This window comes from Ochotona curzoniae, unplaced genomic scaffold (assembly GCF_017591425.1).
Source record: "Ochotona curzoniae isolate NIBS_2020 unplaced genomic scaffold, NIBS_Ocur_1.0 contig_520, whole genome shotgun sequence".
Lineage (NCBI taxonomy): Eukaryota > Metazoa > Chordata > Mammalia > Lagomorpha > Ochotonidae > Ochotona > Ochotona curzoniae.
Genome location: NW_024466457.1, coordinates 725133 through 751016, shown reverse-complemented (window position 1 = coordinate 751016; position 25884 = coordinate 725133). Strand labels below are relative to the sequence as shown.

At 41.3% G+C, this 25884-nt stretch overlaps 1 protein-coding gene across 3 annotated transcripts in view; it reads left to right on the top strand.

Annotated features, from left to right (window-relative positions):
- The window catches only part of GPATCH8 (G-patch domain containing 8), a 75926-nt gene that overhangs the window by 9284 nt on the left and 40758 nt on the right, over nucleotides 1-25884 (top strand). Inside the window, exons 2-4 of one of the 3 annotated variants that reach the window (XM_040989216.1) lie at nucleotides 5547-5621; nucleotides 12842-12859; nucleotides 15171-15243. Coding sequence is in view for 1 of the 3 variants with exons in the window: in XM_040989215.1 (XP_040845149.1) it covers nucleotides 5547-5621; nucleotides 15171-15243 (148 nt within the window). In the remaining 2 variants the exon portion in view is untranslated. Of the gene's footprint in view, nucleotides 1-5546; nucleotides 5622-12841; nucleotides 12860-15170; nucleotides 15244-25884 lie in introns of those variants that run through there. The other 2 variants (XM_040989215.1, XM_040989217.1) reach the window with 2 other exon arrangements.

The window sequence follows — 25884 nt, the reverse complement described above, 5'->3', positions numbered from 1 at the left end:
GGAAGAGGCTCTTGGCTTCGGATCTGCTCAGCTCTAGCCATTGTGGCTATTTGGGGAGTGAACCAGAGGACAGAAGATCTTTCTCCCTTCCTCTGTATAGCTGACTATACGATAAAAATAAATCTTTAGGAAAAAAAATTCCAGGCATGGCACTGAAACACTGGGGAGATGTTTCATCCAAGTAATTGTCCAAACTAGATTGTGGTGATATTTTATCTTGTAGATGAAGAGGCTGATGCTTAGAGAAATTGAAATCATGTAGTTAGTAAGCTAAGATCTAAACTTTGATCTCTCCTAAATGTGACTTTCTTCTCAAGTCTAGACCCCCTAACTTGGTATATAACTCTTAAACATCTTGTTTCATTTTAACAGCTGTTTTTTTTTTTTTTTTTTTTTTTTCCACTTGTCCTGCCATCATGCTGTTTCTGTTAGCTGCACATGACAGGTTCTTTTTTTTTTTTTTAAGATTTATTTATTTTTATTGGAAAGTCAGACATACACAAAGGAGGAAAGACAGGAAGATTTTCCGTCCATTGATTCACTCCCCAAGTGACTGCAACAGCCTGTTCTGTGCCAATCCAAAGCCAGGAGCCAGGAACTTCCTCCAGGTCTCCCACGTGGGTGCAGGGTCCCAAGGCTTTGGGCCATCCTTGACTGCTTTCCCAGGCCACAAGCAGGGAGCTGGATGGGAATTGGGGCAGCCGGGATTAGAACCGGTGGCCATATGGGATTTTGGCACATTCAAGGTGTGGACTTTAGCTGCTAGGCCATTGCGCCGGGCCCATACATGACAGATTCTTTTGTTATTGAATATGCTCTTGCTTATCTAGAATGCTCTTCTCTTTAGCAAATTCCTTACTGCCTCAAGATTGGTTTGATGCCACCTCTCATGGTTTCCCTCCGGAGGGTTAATTGCTTCACTTTCCGTGCTACTGTGGCACTTTGGTCATATTTCAGTAGTAGCACTTGTGTAGAATAGTAGCACCTGACAGAGCCTAGGATTCTGTTAGTATGTGTTGTACTGTTATCCCATGTGATTTGTGGTAAGCCCATAGTATAGGTGTATGTTCTCTCATTTTTTAAAAGCTTTGTATGTTGTTTGAAAGAGAGATAGGGAGAGACCCCTGTCTTTCATCCATTAGTTCACCCCGTAAGTTGCTGCACTGGTGAGAGGGCTGAATCAGGCTGAAGCCAGGAGTCAGGGACTCCATCTGGGTCTTCCACATGGGTGGCACTTGGGCCGTCTTCAGCTGCTTTCATGGACATCTTACCAGGAAGATGGTTCAGAAGCACAGCAGACAGTATTTGAACCAGCCTTCACATTGGATGCTAGTATTGGTGTGTCGTATGTGGTGGCTTACTGTGCTACACCACAGTGGGAGCCCCCAAATGGACTCTAGGATCCCATTTTACAAGTGGAACTTAATTAAAGACCTAGCTTCCAGATAGTTTGGATTAGTCTCAGCCTTTAACCTCTGCATACTTCCTTCTTATAATTTATCTTATCTCATTGGACTTAGAACTCCTTGAATGTAAAATCTTTGCCTGTTTTATGTATTTTTATAGTATTGAGTCAGGATTTGATACAAAGAATCCACTCAGATATTTGAGTTAGTGGTTGAATGAAGGCAGGTGGTAAGGAGAGGCTTAGTAGAGTGTAAATATCCAGACTTTAGAATTTAACTTTCTGTTGTGTTGTGTATTACCTAGGCCACCTATTAGTTTCTGTAATTCCCTGTAAAGTGAGTTAAGGGACGTTCATGAATGAATGTTGTATTCTAGAGAGTAATAATGTTGCATTATTATATATAATTATAGTGATTGTCTCTTATTTGAGTGTCCTTTCATATGTACTTTTCTATGGATTACTCAGTTTTTTCAAAATGTGAGGAGACAAGAGTATACTATCATCAGCTAGTGGCTAAAGAAATAATACATCCCAGTGCGTCCCAGAGGAATTCTTTTTTCTGTTGGTACACTCCTCAAGTGGCTGCAATGGCCCGAGCTGAGCCAGTCTGAAGCCAGGAGCCAGAAGCTTCTTCTAAGTCTCCCATGTGAATGCAGAGTCCCAAAACGTTGGTCCATCCTCCACTGCTTTTCCATTCCATGAGCAGGGAGTTGGAAGGAAAGTGGAACGACTAGGACGTGAATCGGTGCCCATACAGGATCCTGGAGAATGCAGGGCTAGGATTTAACCACTAGGTTACCATGCTGGGTCCAAGAGGAATTCTTAACAGTTATTTCTCTGCCATTTTCAATGCCTCAAGAGTTTTGTTTGCTGTATTTTTCAGGCATTTGTGAAAAAAGATTGACCCCTGTGGGAGTATTTAAGTTAGTAATTTTTCAGTGTGGAGCTGTTTAAGAGAGCCAGTTCTTGTCATAATCAGATTATCCAGAAAGTTTGAAATGTCAAGCAGGTGTACATGTATTTTTAGATGATGTGGTGTGTTCCTACCTTTGACCCAGTGCCATGTGTTTTCGACTTCTTGTTTGTTGAAGCTGCTAGCCAATTCATTCCTTCCAGAGTACATAGAATTGGATTTACTTAATAAGTGAGGTTTATTCTTTAATTATTCACTGTCTCAGCAGTGTTTTAATGTCCATTACTCTGTGTCTCCTAATCTGTGTGGTAATACTGTAGTATGATCATGTGGGTATTATAACTGCAGAAACAGGCCTGGGGAGAGGCTTGCGGATTTGCCCAAGGTTATACAGTTAGCAAATTGGTGGTGTATTAAGATTTCTAGTTTCTCTAACTTCGAAGAATTTTTGCTTTCATAATAATTCACTAGAAATTGTTGTATATTGTACTATGATTACAGAAATAACAGTGACGAATTGGAATTAATAAGGAATTTAAAAATGGAATTTTGTGTACTTTCTAAGTTGAAATAACTTAATTTTTGTTGGAAAGCAAAATTATTGAAATATTTTTTTCAAGATTTATTTATCTGGCCTGATGCACTGGCCCAATGGCTAAATCCTTAACCTTGTAAACACCTAGATCCTATGTGGGTGCTGGTTTGGGTCCCAGCTGCTCTACTTCCCATCCAGCTCCCTGCTTGTGCCTGGGAAAGCAGTAGGCGACAGCCCAAAGCCTTGGGACCCTGCACCTGCATGCGACCTGGAAGGAGCTCTTGGCTTTGGATGGGCTCAGCTCCAGCTGTTGGGGCTACTGGGGATAACTAGCAGATGGAGCTCTCTTTGTCTCCTTCTCTGCAGAAATCTGATCTTTCTGATAAAAATCAATATATCTTTGGGCCCGGCGCGGTGGCGCAAGTGGTTAAAGGTCCTCGCCTTGCACGCCCGGGATCCCATATGGGCGCCGGTTCTAATCCCGGCAGCCCCGCTTCCCTTCCAGCTCCCTGCCTGTGGCCCGGGAAAGCAGTCGAGGACAGCCCAAAGCTTTGGGAACCTGCACCCGCGTGGGAGACCTGGAAGAGGCTCCTGGCTTCAGATCAGCATAGTATCGGCCCGTTGCGCTCACTTGGGGAGTGAATCATCGGACGGAAGATCTTCCTCTCTGTCTCTCCTCTCTGTATATCCGCCTTTCCAATGAAAAAATAATAAAAATAAATCTTTTAAAAAAATCAATATATCTTTGAAAAAAAATTGATTTATCTGAAAGAGTTACAGAGAGAGTGAAATCATCATGCGCTGATTCACTCTGTAAATGACAGCAATGCCCATGGCTGGGTCAGGCTGAAACCAGGAGTCATGAGCTTCCTCTGGGTCCTCTGTGTGGATTCCATTTGGGTGCTGGTTTGTGTCCCACCTGCTCTGCTTCCCTTCCAGCTCCCTGCTGTGGTCTGGGAAAGCAGCAGCAGATGGCTCAAGTCCTTGGAAACCTGTACCCACATGGGAGACCTGGGGGGAGCTTCTTGCTCCTGACTTCAGATCAGTTCAGTTCCATAGGTTGGCGACCTTTTTTTTTTTTAAGATTTATTTATTTTTATTGGAAAGGCATATATACAGAGAGGAGGAGGAGATAGAGAGGAAGATCTTCCATCTGCTGATTTATTTTCCAAGTGACCGCAACCACCAGTGAGTGCTGTGCCAATCTAAAGCCAGGAGCCCAGAGTCTCCTCCAGATCTCCTATGCGGGTACAGGGCTCCAGGGCTTTGGGCCGTCCTCGACTGCTTTTCCAGGCCACAGGCAGGGAGCTGGATGGGAAGCGGGGTTGTCAGGATTAGGACCAACAACCATATGGCATCCTGGCGCCTGTGAGACAAGAACTTGAACCACTATGCTATTGCGCTGGACCCATGTTGGCAGCCTTTGAGAGAGTGAACCAATGGATGGAAGATCTTTCTTTTTTTCTCTTGGTAAATCTGCCTTTTCAGTGAAAATAAATAATTTTTTTTTTAAAGATTTATTTTTATTATTTTTTCATTGGAAAGGCGGATATACAGAGAGGAGAGACAGAGAGGAAGATCTTCCGCCCGATGATTCACTCCCCAAGTGAGCGCAACAGGCCGATACTATGCCGATCCGAAGCCAGGAGCCTCTTCCAGGTCTCCCACGCGGGTGCAGGGTCCCAAAGCTTTGGGCTGTCCTCGACTGCTTTCCCAGGCCACAGGCAGGGAGCTGGAAGGGAAGCGGGGCTGCCGGGATTAGAACCGGCGCCCATATGGGATCCCGGGCGTGCAAGGCGAGGACCTTTAACCACTTGCGCCACTGCGCCAGGCCCGAAAATAAATAATTTTTTAAAAGTCACTTATTTTTACTTAAAGATCCAAGTTACGGGGGGGGGGTGGGGGTGGAGAAACAGAAAATCTTTCATCTGCTGGTTCACTCCCCCAAATGGCTGCCACAGCCAGAGCTGAGCCGTTCCTAAGCCAGGAGCCAGGAGCTTCATCCAGGTCTCCCACGTGGGGGCAGGGCCTCAAAGTTTTGGCCATCCACCACTATTTTCCTAAGTTGCAAACAGAAGCCTGGATGCAAAGTAGCACAGCTACTTTGAATCGGTGGTCATATGGGATACTGGCACTGCAGGTGGAGGATTAGCATTTCTGCACTGTTGCGCTGGCTCTTACAATTTTGTGGTTGTTAGGGAAAAAGAGTTCATAATTTTAGTGCTAGGCTTACTTACTTTTTTTTTTTTTAAGATTTATTTATTTTACTTGAAACTAAGAGTGAGAGGATGGGACACAGGATGGATTTTCAATCCATTGGGTCACTGCTTAATTGGCCACTGGGTCACTGCTTAAATGGCTGTAGCTGTGCTGGTCTGAAACTAGGAGCCAGGGGTTTCTTCTGGGTCTCCCATGTGGATGCAGGGTCCTCAGCACTTGGGCCATCCTGCCCTGCTTTCTCAGACCATTAACAGGGAGCTGGATTGGAAGTGGAGCACCTGGGACTTGAGTCCACAGCACAAGTGGAGGTGGAAGCTTACACTTCTATACAACAGAACAGCCCCAGGTCTAGACTTTAAAGTTTTTATATATTTTTTTAGAAAAGTTTGAATTTGTCATGCAGTTTTAATTGCCTACTAGAAAGAATGTAATTAATATTTCTGAAAAATAACTGAAATCGTCTTTTTCAGGGTAATCACTTTGATCAGTATGAGGAAGGACACCTGGAAATCGAGCAGGCATCACTCGACAAGCCTATAGAATCGGTAAGCTGATCAACACTTAATTTGGGATCTTAGCCCGTTAGTTAGGTAGTGTTCGTGTGACATTTGATGTGAATGAAGTTAAACTCACTGATAGTGCAGTTTAGAGCTGTTTTCTTGCATGTTCTACAGTAATCAGTTTGGGGTGCAGTGTAATACCTGGTATGTTGGGGAAAGAGTCCAAAAAAATCTAGAAGAAAATCAGAATTTTGGTCAAAAAATACTATTTTGATCCATACTGATAGTCTATTAAAGATAGCAAGTTAAAGTTTAGTGTTTCTTGTAAATTGAATAAAGGAGTAAAATGTATTTTGATCCTTTGGTGGGGTCACCTTTCCTGGCCAAGATACTTATATATGCAGTGTTCCACTAGAAATAATTAGAGTGATAAGTTTTACTTAATAGACCCTTGTGAAACAAAATAAACTCATATGTAGCTTAAGAAATGTCTAGCTTTTTAAAAAAATGGATTCTTTCTGTCTTTTCATGCTACTTCAGGACATTAAAGCAATGAAATAAGATTTCTGTATCCTGGCCCTTAATTTTTACACTTGATCTAAGCCAAAAGGCCAAGAAGACATGGCTCTTAATTGTTAGAAGACCTTCTCAACTTGAACATTATTTCCACTTTAATGAATATGTTACTTAAAATACCTGGCTCTGTTATTAAAAAGTCTGAATTTGTTGTTACTGTCAGCGTTTAATATTTGTACCTAAGTGTACCTAAACATCTCAGCAACTTACAAGAAAAATGTGAGTGGGGGAAAAGTAGCCAAGAGGAAAGCTTAGTCATTATGCACTTCAGGATGAGAGCCATCACCCACCCCTGCTCCATGCAGAAGTGCTAGGGCCTTTTCTCTCAAGAAAATAAGGCTGTTTAGAGAACAGGTGTTTTAACTTTAGCTTTTATTTTCAAAACTAATATGGTAAAGGATCAACATATATTTATGTTCCTAACTAGGTTGGTGTTGTGTGTGTTTGTGTGTGTGTTTAGATGTTTACAGAAATTTACACAACTTGGGGTGTTCGACATTTTTCTTCCACAGCAGTTGGCCCATATTAGCTAAGCAGCCATGATCTGGTTTGTATTGCACGGTCTGCCTTTTTTTAATTTCTTCTCTAGGGTTTCTTTCTCCCCCACCTTCCCTTCTTATTTCTGTCCTTCTGGTCCAGTGAACACTGCATATAGTACCTTCTGTCTTAATGTGCTGGCATGATGCTAGACTTAGGCATGGCAGTAATTGATGGCGCATGTGATAATGCTGCAGAGGGAGAATTCGCATCTGATGTTGTGCTGAAAGTCTTGTGTTTTGACAAAAGGGTAAAATGCCAAGCCCTCTTTGCTAAGTTAAAAAACAGTGAAATTTGTGATTTGGTCATACAATCTTGGGAACTGTCCCAAGACAGTTTTATATGAAACCTTTAAGCTGCAAATATCCTGCACTTAAAAATAGTTTAGTTTTTTTCTATTTTAATGTGAATATTGGGCAGTGGGATCCAAAATTCAAGAACTGAGAACCATCAGAAGCAAGTCCCCAGTAACATTCTGCAAGTACATGGTTGGTAGTACTCTTAAGCAAGCTGCAATTCTGAGTACTCCAACTGAACTGTACCAGGACATTGAATTAGATTGAATTTGTGGTCTAATATTCATTATTGCTATACTCAACAAAAAATATTTTTGAAGATTTTGTTTTTATTATTAAGGCAGTTCAGATTTATAGAGAGAAGGGAAGACAGAGAAAAATCTTCTGTCTGCTGGTTCACTCCTCAAATGACCACAATGGCTGGAGCTGAGCTGATATGAAGCCAGGAGCCAGGAGCTCCTTTCAAATATCACAATGTGGGTACAGGTTCTAAAGGACTTGGGCTGTCCTCAACTGCTTTCCCAGGCCACAAGCAGGTAGCTGGATGGGAAGAGGAGCAGCCAGGATATGAACCAGTGCCCGTATGGGATCCCAGTGCATGAAGGACTTCAGCCACTGGGCTACCATGTTAGGCCCCATAGTTAACATTTTTAAAACCTCTTCATTCCTGTGGCATGTGAGGCTAAGACTGTTGTACCTTCCAAAATGGCCAGGATCTTTTTTCCCACCATATGTCATGGGAAGAAATGTTAGAAGATAGTGTAATTGCTTATTGTAGAGAAATATCAATACATAGAAGCAGGATGAACATGTTTTATTTATTAAGCAGTGCTTCTCCTTAAATAGCAAATAGTGTAGTACTCATTGGGAAATTTTTTTTAGTAAGCGTTATGTTTAGAAATATACATTATATTAGTAGATTATGTTCCTAATGAAAATTTGCTCCTAAAGCACATTAAGTGTATATGTTATTTGTGATGTGATACCGAAGGTAGTAGGAGGAGTTGATTAGAAGTAGGACACAAGTAGGAGGGATTTTATTTCTGCTAGCTAATCATTTGGGAATACAATCTTAATTTTAAAGGAACTATTAAAGTGGTTGGCATCAATGATGACAGTGTTCTAACCTTTCCCCTCTGGAACACAAGTCCCCCATCCCTTACGGAATGCCCACCACACAAGTCTACTTTGGGTTATACGGCTGGCTGGCTATCTTGAACTGTTTTGTGCTTAGGGGAAGTGTTGTTTGTAACACAGTCTGTTGGATCAAAATCTTTCTCTGCAGCAATATCTGTTGAGAGGTGCTGACTGTTTTGCTACAGCATGCAACTCAAAAGTGGCTGGAAATATGCAGCTTTGGGAGTCTACAGATCACGGCAGGAGCTAAAGGTCTAGTCATTTGTTTTTATAACAAAGGTAATCTACGCAGCTGGTAACCTTGAAAGTCTGCACAGATTTGTGTCAAGAACATGCCTGTGTGAAAGTTTATTGTGAGTATAGGGTTGAGGTCTTTTTGTAATAGGGCAGATTTGATGCAGCCCAGCAAGTTGGGAAATGAGATTCAAAAATGCAATAATGCAGTGTGTGTTTAATGAGCTTCTGAAACCTAGATTTGCTAGAGGGATGATATAAGTAATTTCAGTAGGCAAATATTAAAAACACAAAATTGAGCATTTATAAAGTATTTAATGATATTTGCTATAAAGTTTTATTTTCCATTCTTCATTTCAACCAACAGTTAAATTTTCAGTTAAATTTATTGTCAAGAACAAAGTGCTTTGCTAAGAAAAATATGAGAGTTGCTAGATAGCTTGTTACTAAATTTGAGGAGTTATCCTTATTTAAAAAATTTTTAAATCTTTGTTGTTTTATGAGATTTTTAGGTTCCAGCCATTGTAAATTAAAATATTTAGCTATTATAGATAAAATATTTAGAAAACAGGATTTGTTATAAAATCCTAAGCCTGTCTAGGATTCCCCCGTAGGAGAGTTGGTTGGTGTGATTTAGGATATGTGGTCCTTTATGACCTTTATCATAGTTAGAGGCTGAGGAATCTGATGAGAGAATGAATGATTTTAACCTATGCAGAAAGCAGAATGCTTGCATCATAGACTCCAAATGTGCTCGCACTTGGAAGTGCACCTACCCATCAGCTGTTAGTTGGTTTCAACTCTACCTGACTAATTAATAAAATTCTGTCTTCATGGCTGTCTTCCTAGTCAGGTCGATTTAGGGTAGGTTTAAAAAATTAGTTTAAGTTTCAAAACTCCAGTTGCTGATGTTTAGTTGCTTATTTTGGGGTTTAGAAGTATACGTATAATTGGTTGTATGTCATGTTGCATATCTGTTTAGATCTGTGGACTCCACTAGTTCCAAACTGTAACTCTATAATAGACTGCTGATTTGACATTTAGCAGTGACCATTTGTGGCCTGCACTATAAATAACGTGCTTCTTGGAGCTGAATGGTGTAGCATTACTATATGCTTTTTTTCTCTCTAGTCTTCATTGTGTCATCTGTAGTGAGTTATAGATTTTTTATTTTGGGAATTTTTACTACTTGTTTGCATGGGTTCACTTAGTAGCATTTGGTTCTTGCTTACAGAATCTTCAATACACAATCAGCAAAGCTTACAATCCACTCAAGAGACATTGTTTTTGTCACTGTTGAAAATGGGCCAAATGATTGTAAGTTGAATTTGGCTGTCAGCTAAAAGAAATTCAGGGAGGAATTAATATTAATCCACTCATTGGTAAATTCTGAATATAATGTTTTTTAAGACATGATTTTATTTATTTATTTATTTTAAAGAAAAGAACCCTATTCAACAAGGTACATTTTATCTGTATATTGGTGGGCTCCTATCATTACACGTTGAAACCCTCGCCAGCAGAATCATTGTCAAAAATGGTGTACAATTTCACTGGGGCAGAAACAAGTTCCTGGGAAAAGTTTTCTATTTGATTCTAATTATTAAGAAATAAATATTTTGGGCCTGGTGTGGTAGCCTGGCAGCTAAAGTCCTCACCTTGCACTCACCTGGATTCTGTGTGGGTGCTGGTTTGTGTCCTGGAGGCCCCACTTCCCATCCAGCTCTCTGCTTGTGGCCTGAGAAAGCGGTTGAGGATGGCCTGAAGCCGTGGGATGCTGCACCCACATGGGAGATCTGGAAGAAGCTCCTGGCTCCTGGCTTCTGATTGGCTCAGCTCCAGCCATTGGGGCCCTTTGGAGAGTAACTCAGCAGATGGAAGACCTTCTGCTCTGTCTCTCCTCCTCTCTGTATATCTGATTTTCCAATGAAAATAAATAAATCTTAAAAAAAAAAATAAAAATTTTGAGAAATGACTAAAACAGTGAGGTTTTGTTTTTGTTTTTTAGTTCAGTATGTTGTTAGTTTTTATAATAGACATTTCTTGTTTTCAAATATCTTCCTATTTAAAAAGTATGCTTCTCTTTTCCCACATAATAGAGAGGAACAGATATTAGAGGTAGGACATTTTACCGATGCCTTTTACATTTAGACATAGGAAGAAAAAATAAAGGCCCACAGTTAATCTGATTGGGAAAACAATTGGGGTTTTCAGATCAACTCTAGTTTATCTGAATTTAGAACTTCATTTCCAACTGAAGAATATTTCTCACTGCCACCAAAGTGTAACAAATGAGGTTGTTTGTGGGAATTCTTAAGAATTATGTGGAAAGGGCCCGGCGCGGTGGCGCAAGTGGTTAAGGTCCTCACCTTGCACACTCCGGGATCCCATATGGGCGCCGGTTCTATCCCGGCGGCTCCACTTCCCTTCCAGCTCCCTGCCTGTGGCCTGGGAAAGCAGTCGAGGACAGCCCAAAGCTTTGGGACCCTGCACCCGCGTGGGAGACCCGGAAGAGGCTCCTGGCTTTGGATCGGCATAGCATCGTCCGTTGCGCTCACTTGGGAAGTGAATCATCGGATGGAAGATCTTCCTCTCTGTCTCTCCTCTCTGTTTATCTGCCTTTCCAATAAAAAAAATAATAAAAATAAATCTTTGAAAAAAAAGAATTATGTGGAAAACTAACTTTTTTTTTAAACTAGCCATTTATTTACTTGAAAGGTAGAGTTACAGAGAGGAGAGAGACAGAAATACAGGGCTTCCATCTGCTGTTCTGTGGCCTCCCCCATCCCACTCCACCTCACCCCACCATGGCTGCAAACGGCTCGGGCTGGACCAAAGCACAGCCAGAAGCCAAGAGATTCCTCTGCATCTCCATGAGGTGCAGGGGCCCAAGCACTTGGATCATCTTCTTCTGCTTTCCCAGGTACATTAGCAGCGAGCTAGTTCAGAAGTGGAGCATCTGGAACTCAAACTGGGTGCCCATATGGGATGTTGGAGCTGCAGATGGCAGCTTAGCCTGAAACTCCACAATTCTTATCCTGGGAAAACAGTTTTTTGCTCACCATCATTGCACAAAATTCGGTTAGCTTATTAACAAAAATTAGGATTTTATTGCCTTCCTTCTATGTACATTTAAATTGTAGGTAGCCTACTGCTATCAGTTGTCTTGTTCATTGTAAACCAGATTGACTTTTAACATTTTTTAAATTTATTTTTGGTTCTATGAGATTGTAATTAAACCTTAAACTATTTTACTTGAAACAAACATATAGACTTTAGTCACTATGTGACTAAATTTTTTTCCCCAATAGTAAATTATTTTAGAGGTAAATTTTAGTACTCGTTGCCCCTATTCTGACTTCATTCCCTGTTTGAACTGTATGTTAGTTGTGCCAACTTCCTATTATAAATAACATCCATGGAAACAACTGGCAGAATGACAACCCTAAACAGATTCCAGGTAATCATTCCAGTGGTAGACAAGGCCACTTTGTTGGAAGATGTTCTCATATGCCTGCCTTGATTGACTGTCATCCTTATGCTGTTTTTAGTTTTTTTTTTTTTTTAAACTTGGAAGTCAGAGTTAAAGATAGAGAGATCTTTCTATGCACTGGTTCACTTCCCAAATGGCTGCAGTGGCCAGAGTGAGGCTGATCTGAAGCCAGGAACTTCTTCTGGGTCTCCCACACAGGTACAGGATCCCAAGGACCTGGGCCATCCTCCACTGCTTTTCCAGTAAAGCTGGATGGGAAGTGGAGTAGCCGAGATATGAACTGGCTGCCTTATGCAATGCCAGCCTCTTACGCTGATTTTTGACAAGTGGTTATAAAATCTCTCTCTCTCTTTGTACTTGTAAGATCCATACTCAATATTAACTTTTTCTACAGTCACTCCCAAAATAGGTAATTTAAGGATAAGGAGTGTTCAGATTCTGTGTTTCAGGCATTCCTTAACTCTAGGAGGCTAGAGAGGAACACAGGGCTGGGAGTCATCTACTGTCCCTGCTGCCTTTGTTCTATGTGCTTGGAGGGATTCAGAGTGGCACTTTAGTATTTTAATGTTGCCTGTAGCATTTCATTCTGTATTAAATCCAGGAAAGCAGCTTTAATTAAAGAATAAATTTTAGCTTAGAGATGTAGAAGAGAAAGGCTGTGATGTGGTATCCATAGTTTTTTTTGAGAAGGTGACAGCCATTCTCTTGAGTGGTTTTGTAAAAGTGGTGCTAATGTGTATAACCCTCAGTTTTTCTTTTTCCCCCCTCTCCCTGTAACATTTGCTTTTCCTTTCACTGTTGTCAGTCACAACACGCTGCTCTTGAATCTCTCAGCTGGTCTTGACTCGTGAATTTACTTAATGCTTTCACTCTTTAATAAATACATTACTTGCAAGCAGTGAATTGAAAACAAGACAAAAAAAAAAAAAAAACGACCATTAGTGATCGGACAGTTTCTTACTTTGTGTTACATTTAACTGTTCTTTTGACAGCCCAGTTTTTAAAGCCAGGTTCGTATGGAAATGCTTTCACTCCACTTGCACTGCTTTTGGAAATAGCATACTGCTTCATCTGTCTGTTTATTTTAGTGCATTCATAATATAACACAGTCAACATAATGTCTCATCTCCACTTAGCCAAAGATTGCATTTCCTTAAAAAATATGGGGGGAGCACAACAATTTTTGTCAGCATTGTTTAATATGTAAGTCTTAGTGTTAATTTGTGAAGAGTTTAAGCAATAACTTAACAAATGCATACTATTAGCTTTCATTCTTCTATTCTTAGTTTTCCCCTTGCTATTCTTGTCCTTTCCAGGGTTAGTCAGTTGTAAGAATTATTTTAAAAAAAAGGTTTTGTATACAGGTAAGTTTATTTCATAGCAGAAAAACAAAGATTTCTTTTCCATTTATATAAATAATGTTATTACTGATATTGAGACCTTTTTAATAGCATTTTTTAAAGATTTATTTATTTTTATTTGAAAGGCTGAGTTACAGAGAGTGGGGGACAGTCAGAGAGAGAGATATCTTCCATTCACTGGTTCACTCCCTAAATGACCACAACACATGGATGTAGGCCAATCTGAAGTTAGGAGGCAGGGGCTTCTTCAGGTTGTCCCACATGGGTGCAGGCGCCCAAAGACTTGGGCCCTTGTCTGCTGACTTCTTAGGCACGTCAGCATTGGAAGTGGAGCATCTGGGCCTTGAACTGGTGCACACGTGGAATGCTCCAACCATGGTCAGAGGCTTAGCCTGTTTTGACACAGTGCTGGCCCCTAGTCTTTTTTTTTTTTTTTTTCTTTTTATGTAATAAAATTAAATACACAAGTTTAATATTGAGTAAGGAGTACTTTTTCATGGCAGTTTAAGGGAGAAGGGCAGCAGCAGCAGTATTGGATTCAGTTTCTGTGCTGGCTGTCGTGGAGGTTATTATTGGGGATTTCACATACCAAATCAACAGGAAAATGAATCAGAAGCAGAGCAGCTGGGACTCAAACCAGTACTCCCACGGGCAGGTGTGAGGCTTAGCTCAGCGTGCCGGAACACCAGTATTATGTCGTTTTTGTTTTTTAAAAAAGTATTCTGATTTTTCCCTTCTCTCTCCACCCCATCAATGAAATAATCAGCTTCTCAGCCCAGTGTTCAGTTTGTATGCTGTCATACATAAACTTGTAGGAGCAGATTTCCTTTATACAAGTGCAGAACTCTGAAGAACACTGGGAAGCTTAATCTCTGTTCTAACTTTCTGTCAAGGAAGATAAGGACAAAATGTTTTTCTTTCCTCTGTGACTTCAAAGTGCATTTTATCGTTGAATATGGGACTAGATGACAAGTAGTTCAATATGTATTATTAAAGACTGAGAACTGGACAAAAGACACGAAAGTTTGTGATATCTTGAGCCTTCCACAAAAGCTGACACTTAATTGTTGTTTCTGGTGTCTTTTCATGTAACTGACTTTTGAGATCCCTTTGCAGTGCACTTCTGGGAAGATGAGACATTATGTATATTGTTTTTCCCCTACATGCACTAATGGTTCTTTACTGTTAACTTACTGCTAGGCCTGTTTCATTCTAACATCTTAGCATTTTTGTTAGATTACATGTTGAAATGCATCACTCAGTCTGTGCTTGAGCTCATTTTATTTTTCTGTTTAATCAATTTAATTTATTGTTTTACTAACCTCACTGTATTTTCAGTTTAATATTGGCTGCATGCTAGTTAAATATTTATATATTTTTATATATATATGTATTAAAAACCAATCAAGTCTAGCCTGGATTTTGCTCTGATTGTTTCTTTTTGTTTGTTTGTTTTTTTCATTTCTAGTGGTGGGACAGTCTTACACTTACAACTTACTTTGTATCATGAAAGCCTGACACAGAAATAGAGTAACTAAACACAATGTAGATTTTCTTAAAAAAAAAAAAAATCTTCAAGTGGTGCTGTCTAGGTGGTGGATATGATTGTATAAATACCTTGATTTTTATGCTTTTTAATGTTAGTTTTAAAACTTCATAAATGTACTCCCCTCCTCCTCCCTTTGCCCTTTATCTCCTTTTGAAAATGTCATGTTAAAGAGTTGCCCCGCACACCATCAGAAAGGACCCATACCCTATACCCTTCCCATAGAAAATACCAGCCAGCATTTCTTTTTACACTGATGTCCCTTTGATTGGGCACATTTACCCTATTATTAGCACCTTTTTGCATGCATGTATGTAGAATGACCTCTTGCTCATCACCTGTTTAAATGTCACTAGGAAGGGAAGAATATATTATTGGAATATTTTTGGTTTGTCTCTCTGTTCTGTCTGTCAGGATAATATTGGACACCGCTTACTCCAGAAACATGGGTGGAAGCTGGGCCAGGGATTGGGAAAATCACTTCAGGGTAAGTTTCAAAAAATCACTGAAGAAAGTGAGCAGCGCTTCTGCTGCACATCTGGTACCTGAAAACCTGTGTGTTGTCTTTTAAAAAAATGTTTGGTGTTTCCTCCCCATCTTCCCCTACTCCTAGAATAGTCTGTTTTTTGTTTGTTTGTTGTTTGTTTGTTTCAAATGGCTGTATTTTAACAGTTAATTTTTGATATTTGTCAGTAATTCACGGGAGTAAACTGCTGTGTTATTAAAATTGTAGATCAGAGATACTGTGTGTGGCTCAACTATGTGCAGTTTTTTGGTGGAGGCAGTGGGTGGCTTGAATGAGCGCGACGCCCAGTGCCAGGGTGGCTTTCTTGGTGCTGTTTGGCAATACTGGGTTGTGGCTTCAGTATTACAAAGAGAACCATCCACCACAGAGTTTAACTTTTGTTCTTCCAGATTCTCCCTGACAGCTAATGATTGCCTTAGCTCTTTTCCTCTAATACCAGAGTATGTAGTGATCAAGACGCATGAAGCAAAACTGAAGGCTGAGGCTTTCTTGGGTGCTCCAAGCAGAGAGGCCATTTCTCAGGTTCCTGTCAGATTCTAGAGAGTCTGTGGCTTGACATTTTCCGTTGTATTTATGCTTCCTTTTAACTGTACTAATTATTAAAAATGAAATGTTGATTTTTCTTCTGAGTTCCTGCTGGTTGGAAGGCAGCCAGCTGCATTTACTTTAGTTCTTAGGTTCAAGAGCTGCTGTATCTTTGCAGATATAGTGTGCATCTATTTTAAAAGTGAGGAAGCATTGTGCATTGACCTCTGTTTCTGGAGGGACTCATTGTATGCAGGGGTCTTTGGGGAGCTGTGTGCTGCTATTGGCTAATAATTCTATGGATTGTGAGAATGAATTGTTACAATTTGAATGCAGGACTCTCACCAGTTCAAGCTGTTAAAGGACCAAGCAGACAGGTCATGAAGTAGAACTTCACAGTCACTAAAACCTTTTCTTTTAAAATTCTTCTATAAGTTGTATTCAGCTGTGATCCATACGAGATACTCAAGAAGCATATTTTGATTATGTATTTGTTACTAAACATTAACCTATTTGGGGGTGGATGGGAGGGAAATAGATTTAATTACTGTTGTGGTATAAGAACTTTTCACTAATAGTACAAATACTATTAGGATTAAGATCATCATATTATCGAGGAGACTTTAAGAATCCACAAGGAATAGCATGATCAGGAATTAAATAGAAATGTCTTCTGCCCTTCCCTTATTTGATAAAGAATAGAGATTTACTTAGCTCATGGCTGTAAAAATTGAAAATCTGAGAGTGAGGCACCAGCACCTGAGTTGGGTCTTCTTCCTGTGTAATAGCATAGCAGGAGCTTTGCATGGTGAGACAGAATGACTTTAACAAATTTCTTCCAGTGATTTCCAGAGTTCTAGGTGTTGGGATGAATTAAGTAGAGATGATTGTTTAGAATAAGGTCCAAAGGTTGGATTTGCTCTTTCCCCAAGTTTCTAATGTCTCTTGCTATTCTGCCAGGTCCCAGAGCATTGTTGAGCATTAAATGTAATTGTAATTAAAGCAAGGAGGATGTATTTCATGAGGCTGACAAATCTGTGTGTATTCCAGAATACTGTATACTAAGCATCAGAAACTTGAAAGTACGACAAACCTGTGGAGAGGAGGGAGAGAGAGGGGAAAAAAGTGTGTGTTGTATGTGTTTAAAAATAGATAGATAATAAAATGCTCAGCTACTTTAGATGATCCAAAATTACTATTAATCTGTTTTTAGAACAGTTAGAATTTCTTTAAAGTTACTTGAAAGGAAGAATTAGATTATTTCCACTTCTATGGTAGTAGGCACATAGGAAACATTCAGTAATTCATAAATTTGTTATTCATTGGAAAAGTTTAAGAGAAATTTGAAGCATATTAAATTTTTTCTTTCTAATTGTGATTAAAACTGCACAAAGTCTGCCATCTTAACCAGCTTTTTGTTGCGTTTTTCAATAATTTTAAGTAAGTTCACATTGTTGGTAGAAAGTCTATTTTGAATGACTTATCCCTCTGTCTACTGTTTGGAAAGAATAGATCTTACTCTGTTTTCAACATTAAGAGCCAAGTTAAATTTTATAAATGCCTTCTTATTTCCTAGTGTACAGGCATTGTGCTAATTTATCCACCCACCTGGGTACATAATACATAACTACATTTATGATCTATTGAGGCAGATTTTTCTCCCTGTGTACCAAACCTTTGCTATAAATAACCACTGGAAAAACACCTCTTGGAATAGTGGAAGTTATAGTGTCTCTTTGGTGTCATAAAGATTGGTTGCTGCATATACTTTTCTAGGTTCAAACTTACTAAGTTCTTTGCACTTACTAGTTTATTGTCAAGATTTAGTTCTTTTATTTGGATTTAGAACTGGGTAACAGACCCTATATATGACCATCTACTGAAATTTTAACTGTTTTGTATCAGGTTTTTGGGGGTGGGGGGGTAGATCAGTAGTTTTAAAATTATTTCGATTCTACACAGCACTTGTATTCTGCCAGTCCTTGGATCTCTGTTGTTTAAGTTATTTGTGGCCAGGTGTAAAATTGTATTTTGTAAACTGGGTTTATTTGATTCCTGAGTTTTGGGGGGAGTCACCTTTTATTCTCACTTAGAACTTATTACAGTATTTTGACAGTTTAGAAAGGAATTTTTAGGGTATGTGGCAGATAACTGGTTGTTACTACTAAAAATAAAAGATCTGTAGGAAAGATATCCAAAAATTATCTCCTGAGGCGAATAACACAAAGGAAGCTCTGTTGGTAAGAGATAAACAGTAACTATTGCAGAGACAAAAGATGTGTTTAATTTGGAAAAAAAGAACACAGAATCATAGCTGTATTTTGCATCAGTTGGATTGAATTCAGTTCTGGAAATTGTTTTTTAATCTTTTGGCAGCTTTCAAATTTAATGGGATGTAGTTATAACTTTTTAATTTGGAATGTGTTCAGTCAGTGGTGTAGTCCAAAAATGGTGCCTGAATGTCCTTTGATACATTGTCTAAGAACAGCTTGATGGCTTAGCTGGCTCTTCCATAATGAACAAAAGTTCAACCCTTAGAAAAAATGAATGGAATCTGATATTATTTTATATCTCCTCCTTCTAAAAGTTCAGGCAACCAGCAAATATTTAGTGAGTTGATAATGTGTTATACTGGCTGTAAAGGAGCATAAGATGTGGATAGAGTAGACAGGATTCTTCTGATAGTCTCCCATGTTTTGCTTTTTTACAGTAGTGTAAAGCCAGTTTTTGTTTATTTTTAAGATTTATTTCTTTTTTCTTTTAAAAAAGATTCATTTATTATTATTGGAAAGGCAGATATATAGAGAGAAAGAGAAACAGAAAGATCTTCCATCTGGTGGTTCACATCCCAAGTGGCCATAACAGCCAGATCTCAAATGGATTCCAGTTCGTGTCCTGGCTGCTCCATTTCCCATCTAGCTCCCTGCTAGTGGCCTGGAAGAGCAGTGGAGGATGTCCCAAAGCCGTGGGACTCATGTGCATGTGGGAGACCTGGAAGAAGCTTCTGGCTGCTGGCTTTGGATCAGTTCAGCTCTGGCCATTGTGGCTCTTTAGGAAGTGAACCAGTGATGGAAGATCTAAATAATGTATTAAAAACATAAACCTGTGTGTTATGGAGTATACATATAAACCACACTATAAGGGTTTTTTTTTTAAAGATTTATTTATTTTTATAGGAAAGGCAGACAGAGAGGAAAGATATTCTGCCTGTTAGTTCACTCGCTAATGGCCTTAATGGTTGGAGCTTTAGGCGATCCAAAGCCAGGAGCCGGGAACTCCTGGGTCTCTTATGTCGGTGCAGGGTCCCTAGACTTTGGACCATCCTCCACTGCTTTCCCAGGTCACAAACAAGGAGCTGGAAGGTAAGTGGAGTAGCCGGGATTCAAACTGGTGCTCATATAGGATCCCTGTGAATATAAAATGAGAACTTAGCCACTAGGCTACTGTGCCAGGACCCAAGATTTATTCATTTTAATTGGAAAGGAAGAAGCACAGAGATAGAGAGAGAGAGAGAGCCTTCTATATGCTTTGGTTCAGTCCCCAAAGGGCCTGTCAGGAGGCAGGAGTTTCATTTGGGTTTCCAATGTGGGTTCAGAGTTCAAGGCATAGGGACATCCTCTGCTGCTTTCCCAAGCCATTATCAGGAAACTGGATAGTAAGTAGAGCAGGACAGAACTCAAGCCAACACCCATGTGGTTTGTTGGCACCACAGCCTGAAGATTAGCCTGCTGTACAGGCCCCGTGTGGTAGTGTAGCATTTAAAGTCCTCACCTTGAACATGCCGGGATCCCATATGGGTGCTAGTTTTGATCCCAGCAGCTCCACTTCCCATCCAGCTCCCTGCTTGTAACCTGGGAAAGCAGTTGAGGGTGGCCCAAATCTTTGGGATCCTGCACCCATGTGGAAGACCCAGAAGAGGCTCCTTGCTGCTGGCTTTGGATCCGCACAGTTCCAGCTGTTTTGGCTGCTTGGGGAGTGAATTATTGAACAGAAGATCTTCCAGTCTGTCTCTCCTCCTCTCTGTGTATCTCACTTGCCAACCAAAATAAGTAGGTCTTAAAAAAAGAGAGAGATTAATCCTGCTATACAATGGTACCAGCCTCAAGGCTAATTATGTACTTCTGTGTATTTGTACACTGAGATATCAGTACAAGAGCAATCTTACAATTTAATTGACAGGATGCTCTGCTGGATAATAGGGCTTTCTCATTTGTTTTTGTGTGAAAGTACTTGGTACAGGTTATGAAGCTGGAATATTTACATTGACAAATACAAGAGCAGGGTTTATTTATTTATTTATTTTATTGGAAAGGCGGATATACAGAGAGGAGAGACAGAGAGAAAGATCTTCCCTCCGATGGTTCACTCCCCAAGTGAGCGCAACGGGCCGACACTATGCCGATCTGAAGCCAGGAGCCTCTTCCGGGTCTCCCACGTGGGTGCAGGGTCCCAAAGCTTTGGGCTGTCCTCGACTGCTTTCCCAGGCCACAGGCAGGGAGCTGGAAGGGAAGCGGGGCTGCCGGGATTAGAACCGGCACCCATATGGGATCCCGGGCGTGCAAGGTGAGGACCTTTAACCATTTGCGCCACCACGCCGGGCCCCCAACAATTTTTTTTAAGATTTATTTATTTTTATTGAAAAGGCAGATATACAGAGAGGAGGAGAGACAGAGAGAAAGATTTTCTGTCCGATGGTTCACTCCCCAAGTGGCTGCAACGGCCAGAGCCGGGAGCCAGAGCTTCTTCTGTGTCTCCCACATGGATGCAGGCTCCAAGGATTTGGGCCGTCCTGGACTGCTTTCCCAGGCCACAAGCAGAGAGCTGGATGGGAAGTGGAGCTGCCGGGATTAGAACCGGCGCCCATATGGGATCCCGGTGCGTACAAGGTGAGGACTTTAGCTGCTAGGCTACTGTGCTTGGCCCAGATAATCTTAAATATATAGAAATAGACTGAACTGGTTTTAAAATTTTTTGCTTACATTTTAACGTAATACTCTTGTCTGCTGGTTTACGTATCCTAGCTGGGCCAGGCTGATAGCAACATGGAGTTCAATTTGTGTTCTCCATGAGTGTCAGGAACCCAAGACTCAGTTTGTCATCTGCTGGCACCCAGGATGTGTATGGGCGAAGACAGGGATTGAATCAGGTACTGCAATAGGGGACGAGAGCATCCCCAGTGGACTAAATATCCGCAATCCATGCCTCCCTCAAAAATAAGCTTTTTCAGTGTGGAAATCATTACGGAAATCATTACCAAAGTAGTTTTTTGAGAGAGATTACTCTTAGTAAAGTATTAAAACAGCATTTTTGAAAGAGATTTATGTTCAAAGGCAGAGAGAGAGAGAGAGATCATCTATACACGACTTCATTCCACAGATGGTAACAACGGTTGGGGCTGGGTGACAGCAAAGCCAGGAGGCTGAAACTTCTTGGTCTTCCACATGGGTGGAAGGGACCCAAGCACTGGGATATCTACTGCTTTCCTGGCCCCATTATCAGGGAGCTGGAACAGAAGAGGAACAACTGGGGCTCAAACTAGAGCTATTATGGGATGCCAGCATTGTTGCAGAGAATGATCTAACCTGTATGCCACAAAGCCTCTGAAACTGCATTCCAGTGTGAAGCATTTAAAGAAAAAATTCTGGGCATGCTGCAGTGGCTGAATTGGCTGACCCTTCTCCCTGCAAACGCTGACATCTTGCATGAACGCGGTTCATGTCCTGACTGCTCCGTTTCTCATCCAGCTCCCTGCTTGTTGCCAGTGAAGGCAGTAGAGATGGCCCAAGGCCTAGGGGAACCTGCACCTGCTTAGGAGACCCCGAAGAAGCTTCTGGCTCCTGGCTCCAGATCAGCTCAGCTCTGAGCGTTGTGGTCACTTGGGGAGTGTATCAGCAGATGGAAGATCTTTGTCTCTCCTCTTTAAAATCTGCCTTTCTAATAAAAATAAATAAATCTTAAAAAAAATTGCGTTCTGTGGATATACAGTTGTGTGCCTGGATATTTATGATTGCTTGAGGATGCAGAGAACAATTCTTTTACAGGCAGAATCTGTGAGGGGAAATTGAGTTGAATATATAGTCATTTTGAATTACATTCCATGTATTTGTATTACTGCTCAAAAAAAAATACAGAAAATAATTGTTTTGATACAAAGCATGTTCTCTTGGAGAATCAGAGCGATGAACGCTTTTTTCTTTCTCTCTTTTAAAGATTTGTTTGTTTGTTTGTTTGTTTATTTTATTGGAAAGTCAGATATACAGAGAGGAGGAGAGACAGAAAGGAAGATCTTCTACCCTCTGGTTCAAGCCCATGTGACTGCCATGGCTGGAGCTGAGCTGATTGAAGCCAGGAGCTTCTTCCAGGTCTCCCACATGTGTGCAGGTCCCAAGGCTTTTGGACCATCCTCTACTGATTTCCCAGGCCACAGGCAGGGAGCTGGATGGGAAGAGGGGCTGCCGGGATTAGAACCAGTGTGTTCAAGGTGTGAACTTTAGCTGCTAGGCTACTGTGCCAAGCCCTGAAAAATACTTATTCTAACAGAGTGGTCTGTTATAGATGAGTCCCAACAATGTTTATTCCACATTTTAGAACTGAAGGAAAATTAGGCTTGAATTAATTGAAAGAAAATAGAAATAGGTAGCATGTTGGATAACATATTGTATACCCGACATTGTGGCTCAGGTTAAGCCACTGCCTGTCGTGCCAGTTTTCCACATGAGTGCTGGTCCAAGTCTTGGCTACTCTGGGCTTCTATCCAGCTCTCTGCAGTTGCTCCTGAGAAAACAGTGGAAGATGTCCTAGCTACTTGGGCACCTATGGGAGACCTGAATAGAGTTCTAACTCCTGTGGAACCATTTAGGGAGTGAACCAGCAGATAGGAGATCTCTCTTTGTCTGTAACTCCTTCTTTCAAATAAGTAAATACATAAATCTTTTTAATGAAGTGTAGGAATTTAGATTTTATTGTTAAATTAGAATTTTAATTTTTTTAAAGATTTATTTATTTTTATTACAAAGTCATATATACAGAGAGGAGAGACAGACAGGAAGATCTTCTGTCCGATGATTAACTCCCCAAGTGAACGCAACGGCCGTTGCTATGCTGATCCGAAGCCAGGAACCAAGAACTTCATTCCGGGTCTCCCACACGAGTGCAGGGTCCCACGGCTTTGGGCCGTCCTTGACTGCTTTCCCAGGCCACAAGCAGGGAGCTGGAAGGGAAGCGGGGCTGCTGGGATTAGAACCGGCGCCCTTATGGGATCCCGGAGCGTTCAAGGCAAGGACTTTAGCCGCTAGACCATGCCGCCAGGCCCTAGAATTTTAATTTTTAAAAATTTGCTTTTGGGCCTGGCACGGTGGCGCAAGTGGTTAAGGTCCTCGCCTTGCACGCCCGGGATCCCATATGGGCGCCGGTTCTAATCCCGGCAGCCCCGCTTCCCATCCAGCTCTCTGCCTGTGGCCTGGGAAAGCAGTCGAGGACGGCACAAAGCTTTGGGACCCTGCACCCGTGTGGGAGACCCAGAAGAGGCTCCTGGCTTCGGATCGGCATAGTATCGGCCCGTTGCGCTCACTTGGGGAGTGAACCATCGGAGGGAAGATCTTCCTCTCTGTCTCTCCTCTCTGTATATCTGCCTTTCCAATAAAAAATAATAAATCTTTAAAAAAAAATTTACTAACTTTTTTTTTTTCAATTTATTTTGTTTTTATTAGAAAGCCAGATTTACAGAGGAGAGACCGAGAGGAAGATCTTCCATTCAATGATTCACTCCCAAAGCAGCTGCAACGGCCAGAGCTGTGCCAATCAGAAGCCAGGAGCTTCCTTTGGGTCTGGATCACCACGCCATACCCAAAATTTTACTAACCTTTTTTTTTTTTTAAGATTTATTTATTTTTATTGGAAAGTCAGATATACAGAGAGGAGGAGAGACAGACAGGAAGATCTTTCGATGTTTCACTCCCCAAGTGACCACAACAGCCAGTGCTGCGGCAATTAGGAGCCAGGAATTTCTTTTAGGTCTCCCACGTGGGTGAAGGGTCCCAAGGCTTTGGGCCATCCTCAACTGCTTGCCCAGGCCACAAGTAGGGAGCTGGATGGAAGTGGGGCAGCTGGGATTAGAACCAGGGCCTAAAATTTCACTAACTTCTTATGAATTCGTCCTGAGGATGAATTTTTGACACATCAGCCTAAGTGCTGATTGAGCCACATACTGCAGTGCCAGTTTTGAGTCCCTGTTGGCAGTGGATGATGGCCTTAGAACTTGGGTCCCTGGCATGCATGTAGGAGACCAGGACAAAATCCCTGGCTGCTAGTTTTGACTTGGGCCAGACCTGGTTGTTGCAACTTTTTTCAAGAGTGAGCCAGTGAGTGGAAAATCTCTTCTTCCCCATACCGTTTGTCTGTTCCTTTCTCTGTCACTCTGTCCTTCTTTCAAATACGTATATACATACTTACATACATCTTTTAAAAAAACATATTCCACCATCTTTCAACATCACAGTGTTGGCTAAACTTTTAACAAGTGTACTCTTGGCAAACATACAACAAATGCCAAATATTCGTCTAGAATATAAATGCTTTGCATTGTCTCATTTAATGAGTAGAGATTAGAATGCTGATTTTGTAAAGTGCAACCATTTCAGAAATCTCACACAGCTACTAAGTCTGTCCTTCAGATATAAGCCTGAATTTGAAACCTGTGCTCCTGCCCTCACAGTTCTTCCTTCTTTTGGAAAAAGCTGACTGTGAAGAAAAGAGCAGATGAAGTGTGGATAGGAAATATGTAGCTTCTAAGTCATAAGGTGTGCCTTACTAGAGAGAGTTGGTTAGATACAGAGCTACACTAGCAAGCGGTGGTATTGGCTCCCTACTAGCTAAACAGGACTTGAAATCTTTATATAGTTATGAATAGTAGGTGTCATTAAAAAAAAAAACAAACGCCCTTCACTCCTGTAATAACCATGACTGGGTCAAATCTAAGCCAGCAGCCAGGAAGCCTGTCTTGGTTGAACATGTTGAGTGGTAGAGGTCTAAACACTTGAGCCACTCCCCGCTGCCTCCTGGGGTATGGTATTAGCAGCAAGCTGGAATCTGGAGCAGAGCTGAAACTCAATCTGAAACACTCAGATGGGATGCTGGTATCCCACACAGCATCTTAATGCTGAGCCAAATCTTTCCTCCTCTCCCTTTGCTTCCCTTCCTTTCTTTCCCTTCTCCACCCCTCCACTTTCCTCCTGCTCTTCCCAACCCCTTCTCTCCTTTTCTTTCCTTTCCTAGATTTATTTATTTATTTATTGGAGAAATAGAAAAAGATTTTCCATTTGCCAATTCACTCCCCAAATGGCCAGAAAGGCCGGAACTTAACAGTCCAGAGCAAGGAGCAAAGAGCTTCTTCAGGTGCAGGGGCCCATAACTTTGAGCTATCCTCGACTGCTTTGCCAGGCCATAAGCAGGCAGCTCGATGGGAAGTGAAGCAGCTCAGACATGAACCAGTGCTCATATGGTGTGCCATGCAGGTGGAGGCCTGCTATGCTGTAGCATTGATCTACCAGTTTCTTTTTTGTTGTTGTAATTAATTTAATGTTTAATATTGTTTACATAGTTTAGAGCAATGCATGCCTGTTTGGTCCTGCAGTTAGGATGGGGAAGATTGAGGTACGATGGAATGCTGGGGGACACGTTTCAGTACTTTTTTTTGCTCTGCTGGTGTGAAAAGAGAAGGGATTCTCCTTGCTATCAAACTGCATCAGCACCCAGGGATGGGAGACAGTCGTTTGATGACACTTGCAGACCCTGATGTAGAGAAGAATGTTCGAGGTTGAGTGATTTGATAGTTATGAGACATTGTCAGCTTCATTGCACCTGCGTTGAGAAAAATCTCCCAGGTCTGTTAGCTGACCAAGTCCACCTCATGCATCCCCAGACTCAGACACTTGCTGCAGAGCCTGGTCACGTGAGTGGTCTAAACTATTCTGCTTTCCGTCCTTTGTTGAGACATTTGACATTCTCTGCTGGCCTAGATGAATGAGCTTGTTGTCGTATCGCCCATGTGTGTCTGGCCCTGTTGTGCACTGCGCCGGA